Source organism: Globicephala melas, chromosome 2, assembly GCF_963455315.2.
Source record: "Globicephala melas chromosome 2, mGloMel1.2, whole genome shotgun sequence".
Lineage (NCBI taxonomy): Eukaryota > Metazoa > Chordata > Mammalia > Artiodactyla > Delphinidae > Globicephala > Globicephala melas.
This window is the reverse complement of record NC_083315.2, coordinates 60,099,819-60,116,325: the sequence shown is the minus strand read 5'-3', so window position 1 is coordinate 60,116,325 and position 16,507 is coordinate 60,099,819. Positions and strand designations below refer to the sequence as shown.

The 16,507-nt window shown below is 57.3% G+C and overlaps 2 protein-coding genes across 2 annotated transcripts; both read left to right on the top strand.

Annotated features, from left to right (window-relative positions):
- Positions 1 to 1,760: 1,760 nt before the first annotated feature.
- LMAN1L (lectin, mannose binding 1 like) lies at positions 1,761 to 10,502 on the top strand. Its single transcript, XM_060293457.1, is given in 13 exon segments — positions 1,761 to 1,889; positions 2,003 to 2,110; positions 2,202 to 2,260; positions 3,680 to 3,779; positions 4,147 to 4,267; positions 4,823 to 4,832; positions 4,834 to 4,873; positions 5,499 to 5,631; positions 5,940 to 6,091; positions 7,048 to 7,208; positions 8,175 to 8,298; positions 8,926 to 9,057; positions 10,121 to 10,502. Coding segments are annotated over 13 exon segments (1,380 nt in total). The 5' UTR covers positions 1,761 to 1,775; the 3' UTR covers positions 10,247 to 10,502.
- Positions 10,503 to 11,205: 703 nt separating this feature from the next.
- CPLX3 (complexin 3) lies at positions 11,206 to 16,174 on the top strand. Its single transcript, XM_030874974.2, has 3 exons — positions 11,206 to 11,482; positions 12,664 to 12,751; positions 14,469 to 16,174. The coding sequence occupies exons 1-3, from the start codon at positions 11,319 to 11,321 to the stop codon at positions 14,691 to 14,693; spliced, it is 477 nt and encodes a 158-aa protein (XP_030730834.1). The 5' UTR covers positions 11,206 to 11,318; the 3' UTR covers positions 14,694 to 16,174.
- The last annotated feature ends 333 nt before the right edge of the window (positions 16,175 to 16,507 follow it).

Here is a 16,507-nt window from a genome sequence, read left to right as displayed (position 1 = left end):
CAGGGCCTTCTAAATCCAGACCTACGAAGAATCTCTCTTCTGCTTGGTCTTGTTCTAAAAAGATTCTGGAGGACTTATAAGGACCTATGCAATACAGAGGAGTTTAAATTAGGAGTGAGCAAGAAGAATAAGACTTAGGGTTGAGTCCTGAAATGAGTCCAAGAATGTGGCTTGTTGCCAAAACATAAGCTGTGAAGTCTGCCCACCCTTCAGAGTTGGGCCGTGGATCTGGTTCAGAGCCTCCTAGCAGACAAACCAAAGAGAGAGAGCAGATCCATTGTGTATTTCCGTGTCTGTCAGATGAAATTTCTGAAAAACAGCATGATTCCTAACTGAGACCAGAACAAACATCCCTTTAAGAAGACCGGCCCTCTCGGCAGGGTTTAGGCCCAGTCCTCCCTCGCAGAGACACAGGAGGTAAGCCAAGGAGGGGGCTGTTCCTCATAGCCCGGAGCCAGGCCCTGCCTCGGGGCCAGGATGCCTGAGGGCCAAGATGGCAAGGCCCATACCACACTCACGCTCTGGGCCATGCCAAGTCTGGGGTGTCCCAGGCCATATAGGGGAGCAGAGGTATGTTCTTCAAGGCCACCCAGTGATATGCTCACTGTCCATTCATTCATTCCTCCTTGTATCAGACTCACCCGGTGCCCTGTGTGCCCAGCCCAGAGCCATAGAGCTGAGTCTGGTTCAAGGAGCCCACAGTCTAGGGGGAGGTCCCATGAACAATCCACATGAGGCAGAGCACAGAAGGGTGGCAGGTGTGGGCAATCTCTGCCTCCCGCCCGCCACTCCAGAGGCACTCCTGGCCTTGCAGCCTCTGAGCCTCCCTGCCCCCAGCTCTGGCCTTTGCCAAGCAAACAGGCTGGATTATCAGTCTCTAGAACGGCTGGCAGGGACTGGGCCCTGGGCCACGTTCCAGGCTGGCAGGCCGCAGAGGAGGGGAGCCAGCAGGGGCGGGGCCTCTGATCACCCTTCTCCTTTTCCTGCCAAGCCTGCCTCAGTTTCTCACCCCTTTCTTCCCTCCTCCCCCACCCCGCCCACACCAGTGGTAATTCTCACACTCACTCCATCCCTCACCCTTTCCTCAGTCCCGCAGACCAGTTCCCACCTTCGCTTTCATACTTTCCCCACCTTGAGATGTCCCCTAGGTGCCCCCATTAGGAAGGCCCAGCCGCATCTGGACACACCCAAGTGTCTGTTCAGGGTCTAGAGTTCTGACCGTCCACGTGGTTATTCTCTCCAGGTGATCCCCTGTGTTCTGTGGTCTCAGGCATGTCCTTTCCCTCATAGGGCCTCTGTTTCCTCATCTGAGAAACACAGACGGTTGGACACAAATCTGTCTCATGGCGGAAAAAGCTTGTACTTTGGAGTCAGACGGAGCTGAGTTCCAATTCACTTAGCTCCTTAACTTTTCTGAGCCTCAGCTTCCTCATCTATAAAAGGGGGTCTTATAAAAGCAGGCCACACAGGCCTGTGGTGAGGCTTACATGAGAATGCGGGGCAAGTGCTCTGTGTGGGTTTGGCCTCCGTTGCCCTCCCCTGGCAAAGGCCCATCCAGCCGTGCTGGGGTCTCACTTCTTCGGTGGATTCCTGTGTCGGACTAGCCAGCCTGTTATCTAATGGCTGTGATGTTACCTCCTTCCTCCTCCTGGAGCCCAGCCTTGACCAATGAGAGAGAATGATGGGGGAGCAGGGGCTGGTGGGGCCCAGGCCCTGAGCTGCCCTGGTCCGCAGATGCCATCTCAGGCCCGGAGGAGGTACGGCTGGCCCCAGCCATGCGGAACTGGAATGGTGCCGTGTGGAGCAGGACCCCTGTCCTCTTCTCTGCCTGGGAGGTGGAAATGCAGATGAGGGTGACTGGGCCAGGGCTCCGGGGAGCCCAGGGCATGGTGAGTGGCCCCACCGAGGTCCAGTAGAGGGGGTGAGTCAGCGGGGCTGGTGGTGAGCCCAGGGTTCCTGTGTCCTGCAGGGACCCTTGAGCTGAGCAGCTGGGGACCCGCAGGCCGTGTGGTACACCCAGGGCAGGGGCCAAGTAGGCTCTGTCCTGGGGGCGCTGGACTCGGGGGACGGCATTGGGACCCTCTTCGACTCCTCAGCTGAGGACACCCAGGTGAGTCATGGTCTCCTGCCCGCCGTCCCGCCCACACCCTCCCCCTCCTCGCTGTGCCCGTGGCCCAGGCTGCTTGTCGCCTCCCACACAGAACAGCCCTGCCATCCGTGTGCTGGCCAGTGATGGGCACAACCCCTACGAGGCGCTTGGGTAAGGCCCCGCCTGGCCTGCCCCGCACCCCATTCCTGCGCTGCCAGGGGCTTGGCGGTTACCCACTCTGCCCACCATGCCCCTGCCCTGGCCTCTGGCGAGGAGCCCCACTCCTAGGGCGGTGCCCTCCTTTCTGGTCTCTCATCTAAGCTGATGGCACTGCCCTGGGACTCCCTCCCACTCGGTCCCAGAGGTGCCTCCTCCTCCGGGGCCTGGGACCAGAGTTTGCTTGCTGTTCCTGGGAACCCCCCACTGAGTCCTCAACTCATTCAACCCAACAGCCCCAGACAGCGGGAGCAGAGAAATGAGGCGAGGTGTGGCCCATGCTCAGTGTTTTCACTCACATCATCTCATATTGACACTCTTGAGAAGTGGGGATCATTAGTGCCCAGTTACAGGTGAGGACACCGAGGCCCAGAGAGGGGAAGTGATTTGCCCCAGGTCACACCGTTGTGCACAGAGCTGAGATACGAGGGCAGATTTGCCCATGGAGTGTCCACGCCTTTCCCGCACCAGCTGCCTGCCTGCACCGTCCCTTTCTCTCAGATGACGTGGCTGCCCATCCCTCCTGAGCCAGGCTGCCTCCTCAGTAGCTGGGCCAGTTCGTCAGTGTCTCTCGGCAGGCATCCCCTAGCTCGTAACAATTAGAGTAATTGCTAACGTTTATGACCTGAGCTTACTGTACGCCAGGCACAGCACCAAGTAGTTCACATTCATTACTTGGTTGACCCTCATAACAATGTTATGAGGGAATCTCAATTATTATCTTCATTTTAAAGGTGGGGAAACTAGTGTTTGGAAAGCTGAGGTAACTTGCCCCGGGTCACACGGCCCTTCCCCTGCCCCGCGCCACCTCCCTCGTGGCTGAAGGCAGTGGTGACAGGCTCTCTGGTGTGAGAGCTTCTGCGTGTCCATGAGCCCAGAGAGACTCAGGGCGTCTCAGGCTCAACACTCCTAACAAACACCCAGAGCTAGCGGCACCGCCCCTGCGGGGGAGGCAGGCTGGTCACACTGTCCCTGGCTGCTAGGATGAGTCTCGTGTTGTCTGTCCTGCTGCAGGCCAAGCTTGGCAGAAGGGAAAGGAAAGAGAAGCCATACCCAGAGGGAAGCCCGTGGGACGAGGCCCGGGGGACTGGGGGTGGAAACCCCACTGTTGGTCCAGGCTCTGCCCCCTAGGGAGGAGTCCCAGGGAGGGCCGAGTCCCAGCATTCTGCCAGGCAAGGCCTGCTTCCCCGCTCCCCTCTCTTCTGCTACAGGAGCAGAAGACAGCAAGGGAGGCTCGAGCTAGACAGCAAGGACAGGTCCTGCACCAGTGGGGGTGGCTGGCACTGCAGGCCTGGGAAGAACGGCCTCTGGGACCACACCTGCTGGTTAGGCCTTGGGTCCTGTGTGGCCTGGCTGGATTCCAAGTGCCGACAGGGATGGAGCCAGCCGGGTGCTGGGCTCCTGCCACCAGGACTTCCGGAACCGGCCTTACCCCTTCAGAGCACAGATCACCTACTGGGGGCAGAGGCTGCGTGTGAGTCTCCCCTCCTGCTTTTGTGGGTTCACCAGGCAGGGAGTGCAGATGACAGGGCTCGAGCTTTCTGAATGCCCATGACCCCACAGACATACCTGTGACACCACACACTGTCCCTGGTCCATGCAGGCAGCACCCCAGGGATCCTCCTCCCTACACAGACTCCCAACTGGCCCTGAGCACATGCTTGGGAGGGCTGGCGTGAGACCGGGTGTGCGAGCCCCTCTGCACCACTCTGACACCAAGCTGCTGCCCGCCTTCCGGGCCAGGGGAGCCAGTGAGTCAGGTGGGGACAATCCCCTTGCCGGGGTCAGGGGAGAGGAGTGGGCTCCCTCTGCAAGGGGCCCGCACCCTCTGTGCCCCTCAGGTGTCCTTGAACAGTGACCTCACTCCCAGCGACCCGGATGAGGTCTGTGTCGATGTGGGGCCCCTGCTTTTGGCCCCTGGAGGTTTCTTTGGGGTCTCGGCAGCCACCAGCACCCTGGCAGGTGAGGGCCCCTAGCTGGGAGCTGTGTGGCAAGAGGAAGAGGGACAGCCGCAAGGGACATTTAGAGAAATGGAGCAAAAGGATGTGATATAACAGAGAACCCGTGGAGGAACTCAGCTGGGGAGCAGGGAGCAACCAGAGGTGGGAGTCCTGGAATGACAGGGCTTTGGTCTTTACACTCTGGGAGCTGGGGAGCCCTGGAAGGTTGCTGAGGAGGACAGTGACATGGTCAGAGCCACGCGGAGGAGGTGGCCTCTGTGTGGTGGCCTGAGGGTGCTGCTCGGCCTGTGGTCATGGCTCTAGGTCAGGACGGTCCAGTTTTCTCACTCACTGGCGGCCCCCCTCTGGCTCTGTGTGGGGGTCAACCCTCACAGCCCACCCATCTGCTGGTCTGATCCTCACACCTTTCCCATGAAGTGAACAAGACAAGGGTCAGAGCTGCCCAAAGTCACCCAGATCTCTTGCCTGCCAGGAACATAATGGAGGCTGGGGAGAGAGGGCTGAGTGAGTGAGTTGCCGGGTGGGAGCTACCTTCCCTCTCTACCCCCCTTTCCAGATGACCATGATGTCCTTCCTGACCTTCAGTCTGTGTGAGCCGGGTACAGAGGTAGCGCTGGCCCTGGGCCTTCCCTGGGGGTAGGGCTGGGGGAGAGGCAGCCCAGGGATCCCTCCCCTCCCCGGATGCTCTTCTCATGTCCAGCTACCAGACCTGTCATTCCAACCCTTATCTCTACCGGCTCATGGAGCTCTGCTCAGGCCAAGTCTTGTGCTAGGCAGTGCTGGGGACCAGAGGTGACCCAGAGCCAGGCCCTGTCTGTCCTCAAGGACCTCCCAGCCTGACTAGGAGCTATGGGAGCACAGAGGCGTCCTAACCAGCCAGGAGAGCAGGGAAGACCGCATGGCAAAGATGAGCTTGGAAGAACACAGGGAGTGGCATGGACCAAGGCCTGAGGCCTGAGAGAGCTGCTGGGGTCTGGGCTGCAGCAGGAGAGAAGGGTGTGAGGGTCGGCAGTGCAGTGGGCCTGGGAGGACTGGAATGTTCTGGGCCTGGTGGCAGAAGGAGAACCAGCTGTATGGGAAAGAGAACAAGCGGGGTGGGGGTGTCTTCCCATCCTGGGATGAATGTTTGGTCAGGGAGGGGGACTGGGCTTGTGGGAGGCCCTGTGAGGAGACTCCCCAGCCCCCAGATCTCCCACGGGTTTGGGGCCTAAGTTTTCATCTTCTTCCTCCAGCCTCCCCCGCAGCCCTTCCTGGAGACAGAGCAGCTCCGCCTGGCAAGGCAGCTGGAAGGGCTGCGGGCAAGGCTGGTCCTGGGCACCAAGGAGGACATGATTCCAAAGCCGAACTGTGAAGTCCAGGAAGAGGGTAGGGACCCAGGGAACGGGCAGGTGGGGCAAGGGCTCGATTGAGGGTCACAGGATCCTCTTCCCTTCAAACCAGGAGTCCTTTAACCAGTGGGGACACGGAGGCCTGAGGAGGCCATATGTAAGCAGGCTCTGGGGCCCAGGTGATGCGTCCTGTCCCTGCCCCACCGCCCAAACACCTCTTTCCAGGGGAGAGTCTTGGAGGCAGAAGCCACACCTTTCTGGCCCTCCAAGAAGCCTTCGAAAGATAGGATCTGTTGCCCCACCCCAGCTGCCGGCTGCCTGTCCCAGCTCTGCCCTTATCCCCAGGGGGAAGAAGCTTTGCCCTGGAGGAGACACTGCACAGACACAGCCAGATTCTGCAGGCTCTCCAGGGTCTCTCCAAGCACTTGGCACAGGCTGAGAGGCAACGGAAGAAGCAGCTGGTGTCCCCAGGCCAGGCCAGGCCGGAGGAAGCCTGGGTGAGTGGCCCCTCAGGCATCCAAGGGGCTGCCTGCAGGCCTGGAGAAGCCGAGCCCCACGGGCACTGGGTCTGATGGCACCAGTGCGCTCCCTCTGTCCAGAAAGAGGAGCAAGCACCGTACTGGGGAACTAGTCTCCCCCAGGGTCTGGAGGGAACGGAGGGCAGGGGTGAAATGCTGCAGGTCGCACGATGGGGCGGACCTGCCAGGCAGGGGAATGGGCAGGAGGGCGGCTCTGCACAAGCGAAGGCTCACAGCCCCACGGCTGGGGCTGCGGGAACGAGTTGCCACGTATTTAGATGTGGGTCTCCAGACAAGTGACAGAAATAGACCGGGTGTTTATTTGCATGTAGCTCCACGTGTGATTTGATTCACATACGCTTGCTGAATGCTCAGAATCCTCATTTCCCCTCCACTGCCATCCTGGCTTCTCCCCTGGGGAGTCATGTCCCATGGCAGACCCAGCCTGGGGCCTGAGAGCTGAGCTCAGTCAAGATGTTAGATGCTGGGCAGAAGAGGCCAGCGGCTCCTGTGAGCTTTGCTGGGCTCTGGCAGCTCTAGGTTTGAATCATGTCCTCAGGACAGAGCAGCTGAGGCTGGGCTGCTGGAGTGGGGCAGAGGGGAGGGAGGCCACACTCCAAGGCCAGGCCCAGGACTCCCCCTGCCAGGTTCTACCCACCCCTGAGAGAGATGGCCAACGACCCAAGCACCGGGAGTTGACTGTGCCCTGGGGGAAGTGGGGAGGAGAGGACTGGCCTCCTTTCGGGGCAGAACCACTACTGGAAAGGGGAGGGACTTTGAGAAAGCTCCCAATTGGCCACTGTCAAGGGGGAAACCACCATCCTCAAGGAGAGGCTTTGAGAGGAGGCGGGAGTCAGAAGCTCAGGTGGAGAGGGTTAGATAAACCTAAGGCATCCCAAATGAGGAGGGCCCAGGTAATGGGGTAAGGCCTCTAGAAGGAAGAGGGCTGCAAATCCCTGGGGAAGGTGAACTCTGAGAAGAGAGGGGCTGTGTCCTGGGCCCTAGAGAAGAGGCTGGCACTCCTGCAGGACTCAGCTAAGGTCAGTGCCCTACTCCGTGGACAGCGGACTCTGCTCCAAGACCTGCAAGAGATGAGGTAAGGGCACAGGGAGATGAGGATCCTGGGGGAGAGGAAGAAGTCTCCATCCACCAACTTGGCTTCTCTGCCTGAAGACCGCCCCCCCCCATTAATCCTTTATTCCTTTCATCATTTCCTGAGCACCCAGCACAAAGTTTGCAGCATAGCGAGGGGCTACGGGCCGAGTTAGGTTTGTTGAACTGACCTGAAATTAACTGAATCAAGTGAAAATTTTGAAACTCCTAGTTTAAGCACAACTCCCTGAGACATTCTCACCCCAGGAGGGTTAGTAAATTTGAGCCTTCCTTCAGTGATAGCTTCTGGAAGGAGGGAACTTTTTTTTTTGGCCGCTCCACGCGGCATGCGGGATCGAACCCGCGCCCCTTGCACTGGCAGCACGGAGTCTTAACCGCTGGACTGCCAGGGAAGTCCCAGCAGGGAACATTTTGATGGGGTTCTTGGAGGGAGCACAACCAAAATCAGGCCCAGCTGGGGGGTGGGCAGTCCATGACTTCATTTTACCCTCCTCCGGCCTCCCAGCAGCCCTCTCTAGGCCAGGCCTCTGGAGTTACCCATAGAGCCCTGGGGGCAGGGGGTCACCTTGATGCCATGGGAGGAGGATGGCTTCAGGTTGTATGCTGTGGCTGCACCCCAACCCCAGCCCTCCTCCCTACATCTAGATGCCTGGGGGAGGGAAGATGGGATGAGGAAGAGGATCTAAATCCCTGGGGGCCAGAGACTGAAGGCAGAGCCCAGGGAGCCTGGGGTGGAGACAGACAGCTTTAGGGAGATGCTTCTCTGAGCTAAAGCTGTCTTGAGGAGAAGCTCTGGGGTTAAAAAGACCAGTCCCCAAAAGGAGCCATATGGATGGCGTCTGTTTCTCACCCAGGTGCTGCCTTTGGGGATTATGAGAAATGGTTAGGCAGTTTGGGCGCAATCAGAGGGGATAATGAGCTCTTTCCCTTGGTTTTCACCCTGCACCAGGGATGCAGCTGCTCACATGGCCTCAAGAGCCCAGGTCTTCTATCTGCCTGTGGGCACCAAGCATCATTTCTTAGAGCTGGCCCAGATCCTGAGCCTTCTGCAGAAGGACCTGCGGGGTCCAGTGGTGAGGGGCAAGGAAGCGGGGGCCGTGGGGCTCAGCCCCCTTCTTCCAGCACTTCTGCAGCCCCAGGCCCCTCCTGCCTTTGCCCTCCCCTCCTGGGACTCCTGTCAGGCACACCTGTGTCTGTCTGTGTGTGCATGCACACAGGCATGCAGGCCCACAGATATCATCTTCTCTCTGCCTTCTCTGCTCTCTGGAGAGTCCCACAGACTCTCAGTACCAGCAGGGCCCTGGAGACCACTTGGCCCAGCTTCCACAATGACCAGAAGATAAACGGGAATGGGCTGTGCCCAAGATCATTCAAAGCTTCGCAGTGAAGTCCACTCTTCCTTGTGCCCCGCCCCGTCTTGCTCTTTTCCTTGCCCTCTCCATCACTCTGTCTTTTGCTCTCTACTTCTCTCTCTTGTTTATCTCTAGAGACTTCGGCCCCCTGGAGATCCCAGGCCCCAGGCCCTCCCAGCTGTTCCCACAGATGGAGCCATGGGATCTGGGGTGGGGAGGCAGCTTTGTACTCTGCCCTCTCTCCAAGTTCCCTGGATGAGAGTCAAGGTACCCCAACACTGGGAGAGGGAAACAAAGCCAACAGTGGCCCAGATTCTGGGTCCCCTCCCTCCTCCCTCCTCCTTTCAGAAAGCGGCAGCCAAGGACTCCTGCCCACCTGGTCGGCCCCCAGGGGTTTCCTCGTGTCTGTAGCCTGGAATCTTCCTGTTCTTCCTCCTCATCCAGACTGCAGGCTTCTTCTGCTATGTACACTTCAGGTGGGCCTTCCCATGGCAGGACTTCCCACACCTACCTAGCATCTCTTGGGTCTGGGCCATAGCCACTTCAATTTGAGAGAGGGGGTACTGAGGCCCAGCGGGGGACCTGCATGGTCCCCCAGCTGGCAAGAAGCAGCGCCCAAGTTAGGACCCATTTTTTTCAATAGAGACTACTGACTGACTGCTCATCTCCTGGTCCCATCTAGGTCCTACCCTCACAGAACTCACTCTCTAATGTGAGAAACTGACAAGTAACTGACAGTCATGTCCTTTGTGGTCAATGCCATGATGGCAGGAAGCTCAGGGGCTATAAGAGTGCAGGAAAAAGTACTTGAGCCAGCTTGGGGAGATCAGGGAATCACCTGGAAGGGACATTTGATATGGGTCCTCAAGGCCACTAGGAGATTTCCAGCCTGACAAGATAAGTAAAGGCATTGATATAGAGGAAAAAGCATGAGAAAAGGCATGGAAGCATGAAAAAATATATCTTTTGGAGAAAAAGTGGCAAGTTCAATACTGTAGAGCAAAGGGTGGGACCAGTTTGTGAAACTGGGCAAAGAGAATTTAAAAGGTTGGGGGAGGTCACCGTTTCTGCTTAATGAGTGGTCGTAAATGAACGAAACACTTAGAGATGTAAGGTGTGCTAAGGAGCTTAGAAACGGGACAGTCCTTGTTGGTGGTATTTCAAGACAAGAAGAATCAGTGCGCGCTGGGCTGGTCCTGGAGGAGGAGGAAGTGTGCTGTTTTAAAAGCACAGTGGGAGAGGGGATGGCCGGCAGATGTGGAGAACAGCAAAGGTATGAGGTGGAAATGATGACAGGCTTATGTGTTATATATGAGTGCAATGGTGGCCATAAGGCTGGAACGACCTGGACAGACCTTGAATGCCAGGAGGAAAGTGTGGTACTGATGGAGCAGGCCAAGGGAGCCATAGAAGGCCCCAGAGCAGGGGGTGCTATGGTGCAGTGAGTGCAGGGAGGTGGGTGTCGTAAATATAAGGAGACTGGTCTCAAGAGCCCAGAAGGGAGAAGCCCAAGTAAACTTCTTCTCTCCCTGGCAGCAAGCAGGGGCTGGACAAGAACCTTCAGGACTATTTGTCCACAGGCAACCTTCCTTTGAGTCCTGCACCACAAGTCCCTAGGACCCTGGGGGCTCTGAGGAGGCAGCCCCTCTCCCCCAGCATACATGGGTGACCTACCTCAATGCCCTGAAGAAATGTCCACTTCTCATTATTAGGAAGTCACTCTATGTCTGGGAGGTGGAGAGCTTGGCCTGTGTCCTCTGCCTCTGGGTACCCAGCTCTTACCCACACCTTAGCTTTTGGGGAGCTCCAACCTTATTAAAGGTGATTTCCCTCTCCTCAAGCTTTGATATGGTCATTTACCTTCCAGCTTCACCTTAATCTCTCTGAAGGCAACCTCTTCTAGATGGTAGCTGAGCGTGGGCTCCAAGCAGGCAAGGAGGCCAAGGACTGGCTTGACTGACAAAAGACCAGTTACCCCACAGGCCTTGAACCCTGGGCTATGGTGGGAGATGGAGTCACAGCTGTGTATAATTCTGTCCCCAAATTCAGCCAGAACAAGGAGTGGTGCCTCCTGGTCCAGCCCAGGCAGCATCACCACGAACAACTCTCTCTCGATGCTCCCTGTAGCTCCAGGGGTCAGCAGGGCAGGCGTGTGACCCAGAACTCTGAGAGGCAACCCATGGAGCCATAATTGGTATTCCCTGCTCTCTGATCTCCCTGCCTTTCCCAGTGTCAAGCTCTCTGGGCAGCTGCTGGGGCAGTGGGTTGGAAAGAAGGTTGAGGAGGGACCACGGCTACTCGCATTCCCAGCTGAAATCCTGGCTACCCGGGGAGGAGGAAGTGGGCGGGAGAATAGGGAGCTGTGTGCTGGGCGTATAACAGCACAGCTCGTTCCCCTGGGGAGCGACCCCCTCCCCGAACCCCTCGCGGCCGGCCCCAATCCGTTGGCAGCAGTGCCCAGAGGAGCTTGGCATTGAAGGAGGCACGTGGGGGAGGCGGGTGTGAGGAGCGAGCACGTGGTCCCGCCTCCTCAGCCCCGTGCATGCCCCCCGCCCCCTGTGAGGAGGGGTTTGGGGAGGTGGAGGCGGGCCCGGACAGGGGCGGGCGGTGGGCGGTGCAGAGCGTGGGGCTCCTGCCGCAGGCAGGAGCTGTCCGTAAGCCCTAGTGCTGAAGAAGGCGCGGACGTGCTTGGGTGCCCGCCGCGTGGTACCCGGCGCCCGGTGCCCGGGCCAGCGAAGACCATGGCGTTCATGGTGAAGACCATGGTGGGCGGCCAGCTGAAGAACCTTACTGGGAGCCTGGGGGGCGGCGAGGACAAGGGGGACGGGGACAAGTCGGCCGCCGAAGCGCAGGGCATGAGCCGAGAGGAGTATGAGGAGTACCAGAAGCAACTGGTGGAAGAGAAGTGAGTGGGATCCCTTCCTGGCTCCAGCAGCCCTCCCCACCCCCCAAGGGCCGCGCGGCCCACCCTTAGGGCAATCTCAGACCCCGAGCCCCTCCCCTACATTTCTAGACGAGGTGAGAGGCTGGGATGCGCCCTCTAGGCTGCCCCCAGAGCCATCCCATCTCAAACCCAGAACCCCGCTCCACACTCGGGCCCAGAAGGAGTGGGGGACGGGGAGATAGGGGCCTGGGACAAGGTGAGGGCACGTGCATTACTTGTTTCTGACGAAACAAGTAATCCCTTAATCCGATCTGGTCCCAGCCGTCTGTGTCTTCCAGCTGGAGCTCCTCTGAGCCTGAGGCTCTGAGAAAAGCGGTGCAGCTGAGGCGCAATCAGTCATGGAGACAGATCCTGAGATGGGGGCACTCATAGATAATTGAGGCTACTTGTGTGAGGACGACGCTGGGACAGAGAGGGAGCTGGGGTGGCGTTAGGGGCTGAACTCCACAGCTAAGCTGTTTGGGTCAGATCCTGGCTTCGTTTCTTTTTATCTGGGTGACCCTAGGCAAGTTACTTAACCTTTCTGTGCCTCGGTTTCTTCTTCTGTAAAATGGCAATGGTAATAAAACGTGCCTTATGTATTTATGAGGGTTAAATTACTTAATGCACATAAACTGCTTAGCGGAGCGCCTGGAACATGGCAAATCATTAAGTGTTAGCTATTATTTCACTTAATCGTGATAACAGTTTTGTGAGTTGCAAAGTCTTATCCCCATTTTACAAAAGAGGAAGGTAAGTGACTTACTCAAAGACATAAAGTGGTAGTGGATTCAGGACGCGAACCCATGTCTGTCCTGAATACTTCGCCCCACACGACACAACCTGTCAGGAAAGGAAAAGACCGAGTCGGAGACCGCGAGGGACATATGTTAGGGTCCGCAGAGACAGACAGACAGACACCCCCGCACCGATAGCTCCCGTCCAGCGACGGGTACGGAAGCGATAAAGGGCTCTGTGATAGCTGGGAGAGGCAGTAAAGACTAATCCCGGCTGGTCAGAGCACCGAGCACCCAAAATACAGGCCCTCGGGCAGGAGGGATGCAAACTGCCGCCAGGACCCAGAGACCCTTCCCGCCCCTTCCTCGCAGACCCCGCCCATTTTCACAGCCCGGGCAGTGATTCCGCCCCCGGTGCCCCCACAGGATGGAGCGGGACGCGCAGTTCACTCAGAGGAAGGCAGAGCGGGCCACGCTGCGGAGCCACTTCCGAGACAAATACCGGCTGCCCAAGGTAAGCTTAGGAGCCCGGGCTGTAAGGCACCACCGGGACCCCTGAGCTCTGGGCCCCGAACTCCTTTGCCCCGCTCCCGGCGCCGCAGCTCTCAGGGAGTGTTTGATTAAATCATGGGTTCTCTCACTCGTTCATTCATTCACTGTTAACTGGAGCCCGCCAAGCCAGGGCTTGGCGCTGAGGGGTAGTCCAGTCCTCGGGGGACTGATAGGTTTGTGTTTCTGGAGCCATTCCAGGCCCCTTCTCTCCTCCAACCCCCCACTCACCCAACCCAGAGTCAGGCCTAGGCAGATGGAGGGTTGGAAGGCAGTAGATTTTACCACAGGTGAAATCTCTTGGGGCTTCTGAACACCCAGGGAGGGAGGTGGGTGGAAAGAAGGCAGCACCTTCTGTGGGCCAGGCACTTGACCTTCACACCCTTACCTAACCCCTCAGTGACTCTGCCAGGTAGCTACTATGCACACCTACAAATAAGGAAACTGAGGCTCAGAGAAATTAAGGGACTTGGCTAAGGCCATACAGCCAGCGAGTGATGGAACCGGGATCAGAGATCAAGCCTCTGCATGCTGAGCCTGCACTTGCTCCCGGACCCCTTGCTGCCTTCCAGAGTATGAAGTCTGTCTGCAGAGAGCAAAGGAACCCCTTTGGTTGGCCAAGCAGCCAGGAGGATGTCTCCCCTAGGTACTGCAGCATCAGATGACCATGTAAGTGTTCTACTCCTGTTGCCTAAGGAGGGAACTGAGGCACAAGCCACTCCCCGTGCCCAGAATTGTGCTAGACTCTGAAGAGAAACAGAAGCACAGGCTGCGGTACACCTGACCTTGATCTTCCACTTGAATTGGAAGATCAGATATGTGAATGTCACATTCACTCACTCAACAAATGTTCACTGAGCCCGTGGCTGCCTCTGACTCCCCAGAGCACACTAGTCTTTTGAAAATCTCTCAAAGGGAGAGTTAAACTCAGCTAGGAATGGAGTCATTCCTCCAGTGCTCGCACTAAGCGTATAAGAGACACAACTCTGCCATCGGGGAACACTGGGTCCAATAGGAGAGAGCAGACTTGGCTGTAACTCAGTAGGACATAAAGTGGAAAGCCCCAGGGCCCCCAAAGGGACAGGGAAGTGCAATGACAATCAGTAGGCAGGTGCTGTGTAAGGAGAGCACAGATGTTGGAATCAGGGACATAGGTTTAAATCTAGCTCCCTCACTTCCTAGTGGTGTGACCTTGGGCAAGTTACTTAAGTTATCTGAGCCTCAATTTCCTTTTTTGTAAAATGGGAAAAACAATACCTACCTCACAGGGTTGTTGTGAGAATTAAAAGCACTCAGCTCGGTGTCAGCTACAGGATAGGTGTTTGGTGAATGGAACCCCTCACTGTGATTGGTAACATCCTTCAGTGTAGTTAATGATAGTCAACACACGACTTAGCTGACTCAGTCTGCCTCTGAAGGATTTTCATGTTGTCATTACTCACTATGCTAGTGTCTTACCTTCAGCATCTCAGAGTGAAGTGAGGTGGTGTAAAAGTGCAAGGTCTCCATATCCAAGCGTCAAAAGCTTGATCCTGGGATGGGGGAGGGGGACTGAGCTCACTGGAACATGGAGCTCCAGAATCTTGGGGCCTGGAACCCAGCCCAGGCCTCCTCCCTGCCACTCAACTCTGGGTTCTCACAGCCTTCCAACCCCACCCCACCCCTTTTCCTCTTCCCTTCAGAATGAGACAGATGAGAGCCAGATCCAGATGGCAGGTGGAGACGTGGAGCTGCCCCGGGAGCTGGCCAAGATGATTGAGGAGGACACAGAGGAGGAGGAGGAAAGGGCCTCGGTCCTTGGGCAGCTGCCCAGTCTCCCTGGCTTGGACCTTGGCTCACTTAAGGACAAGGCCCAGACCACACTGGGGGGCCTCAAGCAATCAGCTGAGAAGTGCCACATCATGTGACTACTTCCTCTGGGGTTGCCCACGGGGGTGACCAGAGGGCTGGCCCCACATAAGTGCTAACAGCATGCCTCAAATTCCAGGGACCCATAGCCCATCTTGGCTTTGTTTCCCTGCCCCAGGCCAGCCCCAGGACCCTTCTCATCCATGGCTCCAATCTGCCTTCTGCTTTCTCCCTCTCCCATGGGACCCAAGTCTCCATTCCTCACCCTACCCCTCAGGACCCACCCTCCCTACTCAGCCTGGGAAGGCCTCCCAAGATTGTAAGAATAGGCCCGACCCTCTCTGGCCATGGCCCCAAGTTCCTGAACATGGAAGCACACATAGAGGGACACACAGAGGGACACAGAGACCCTGGCATGTGCAGAGGGATATGCCGCAGATGCATCCTGGCCCACGCAAACACAAACACAGGCCAGCTCCCCTGGGTGCCTAGCTCCTCTAGACACCTACATTCAGATGCGCTTAGAGAGGGGCTTGAGGCAGACACCCTCAGCAGTCAGGAGGCCTGAGTTCAAGTCTCCACATTTATTCTCCTTAAAACCCAGTGCCCTTTCTGGGCCTTATTTCATCATCTGTAACATGGGAATGGACTGGGTGATTTCTAAGACTTTCTAGCTTGGCCTCCCCGGCCCCTGAGAGTCAACCCCACAGCCCTCGTTGGGTAGGGCAGCAGCTGCAGCCACAGCCTTAAGCGGCTGCCACCGTGGGCTCTGGCTCTCAGAAGCTGAGTGATGCTGTGAGGGGCCTAGTGCCAAGGATGAAGCTGGCACTGAACAGCAGCCCAGGTGGCTCCGGGCCTTCTCTGGGCCCAGGGCCCAGCCAGTTTCTGTTCTGTTCCTGTAGAACTCTCTCTGGATTCCATAGCTGGATTTCCTCTCTCAGCTCAGTGAAAAATAAAAATTCCAGATGACCTGCCTATTCTCCCACTTCTTACTGACCTCCAGGAGTCTTGGGTTTCACAGGCCCCTAACCCTGCCCTTGGAGGGGTGTCCTCTCCCTCCCACCCACAGCTTCACAGGAGTGCCAGCTCCTATGGGATATTCAAGCTCTGCCCTCTCAGGGCCCTGGGCTGGGGCGGGGTCCCCGCACTGACTGAGCACCAGGTTCAGCCTGTGGCCCGATGAAATAACTCTGGGCTTTGAGGAGGCTGTGGCAGCCATCTGGATGGGCGGCACGTCAGGAAGGCTGGGTCACTACCTGAGACTGTAGGAGGGGCTGAGGCTCAACCACAGCTGTCTCTGGCACCTGTGCCTATATCCCCCTCCACACCTTGGAAATGGAAGGTGTAACAAAAAGAAGGCAGGGCAACTGTGTTCCAGCCCAGGCACTGCTGTGTGACTTTGAGCAGGTCCCTTTCCTTCTCTGAACCTGTTTTCCCCCCTGTGAAATTAAGAGCCCCACCCCACCCAATAATAATACCTGTTTCAAAAGGTGACCATTCGTAAAGCCCTTGGCACATGACGGACCATATCAATAAATGGTGACCCATTCTTTAAAAAAAAGTGAAGAGTCCAAATCTCATCCTCTCATCCTGCTCACTGGTGTGTGTGTGTGGGGGGGGGGTATCCAGGAGACCAACCAGGAGGGTCCACAAGCAGGCCATCCCAGGGGCCTGAGAGGAACAAGGTGCTACAGGCTGACCCTGGTGCCCCCACTTGACACCAGCCTGTGGAGAAGCCAGCCAAGATTTACAGGTGGAAGAGCTGAGGGTTTGGTTTCAAGGGCAAAGCTTCTGTTAGGCCTCCTTTGTAAAATAAGAACAAGGAACATAAAACCTGTGCAATAGGTAATGTGGGGAGGGACAGGTGGAGGAG

Bases quoted from the DNA above. Each gene is read 5' to 3' on its own strand.
- CPLX3 (XM_030874974.2), top strand. From the start codon at position 11,319: ATGGCGTTCATGGTGAAGACCATGGTGGGCGGCCAGCTGAAGAACCTT. The intron at 11,483-12,663 runs GTGAGTGGGATC...GTGCCCCCACAG, and splicing joins AAGCAACTGGTGGAAGAGAA to GATGGAGCGGGACGCGCAGT. The intron at 12,752-14,468 runs GTAAGCTTAGGA...TCTTCCCTTCAG, and splicing joins ACAAATACCGGCTGCCCAAG to AATGAGACAGATGAGAGCCA.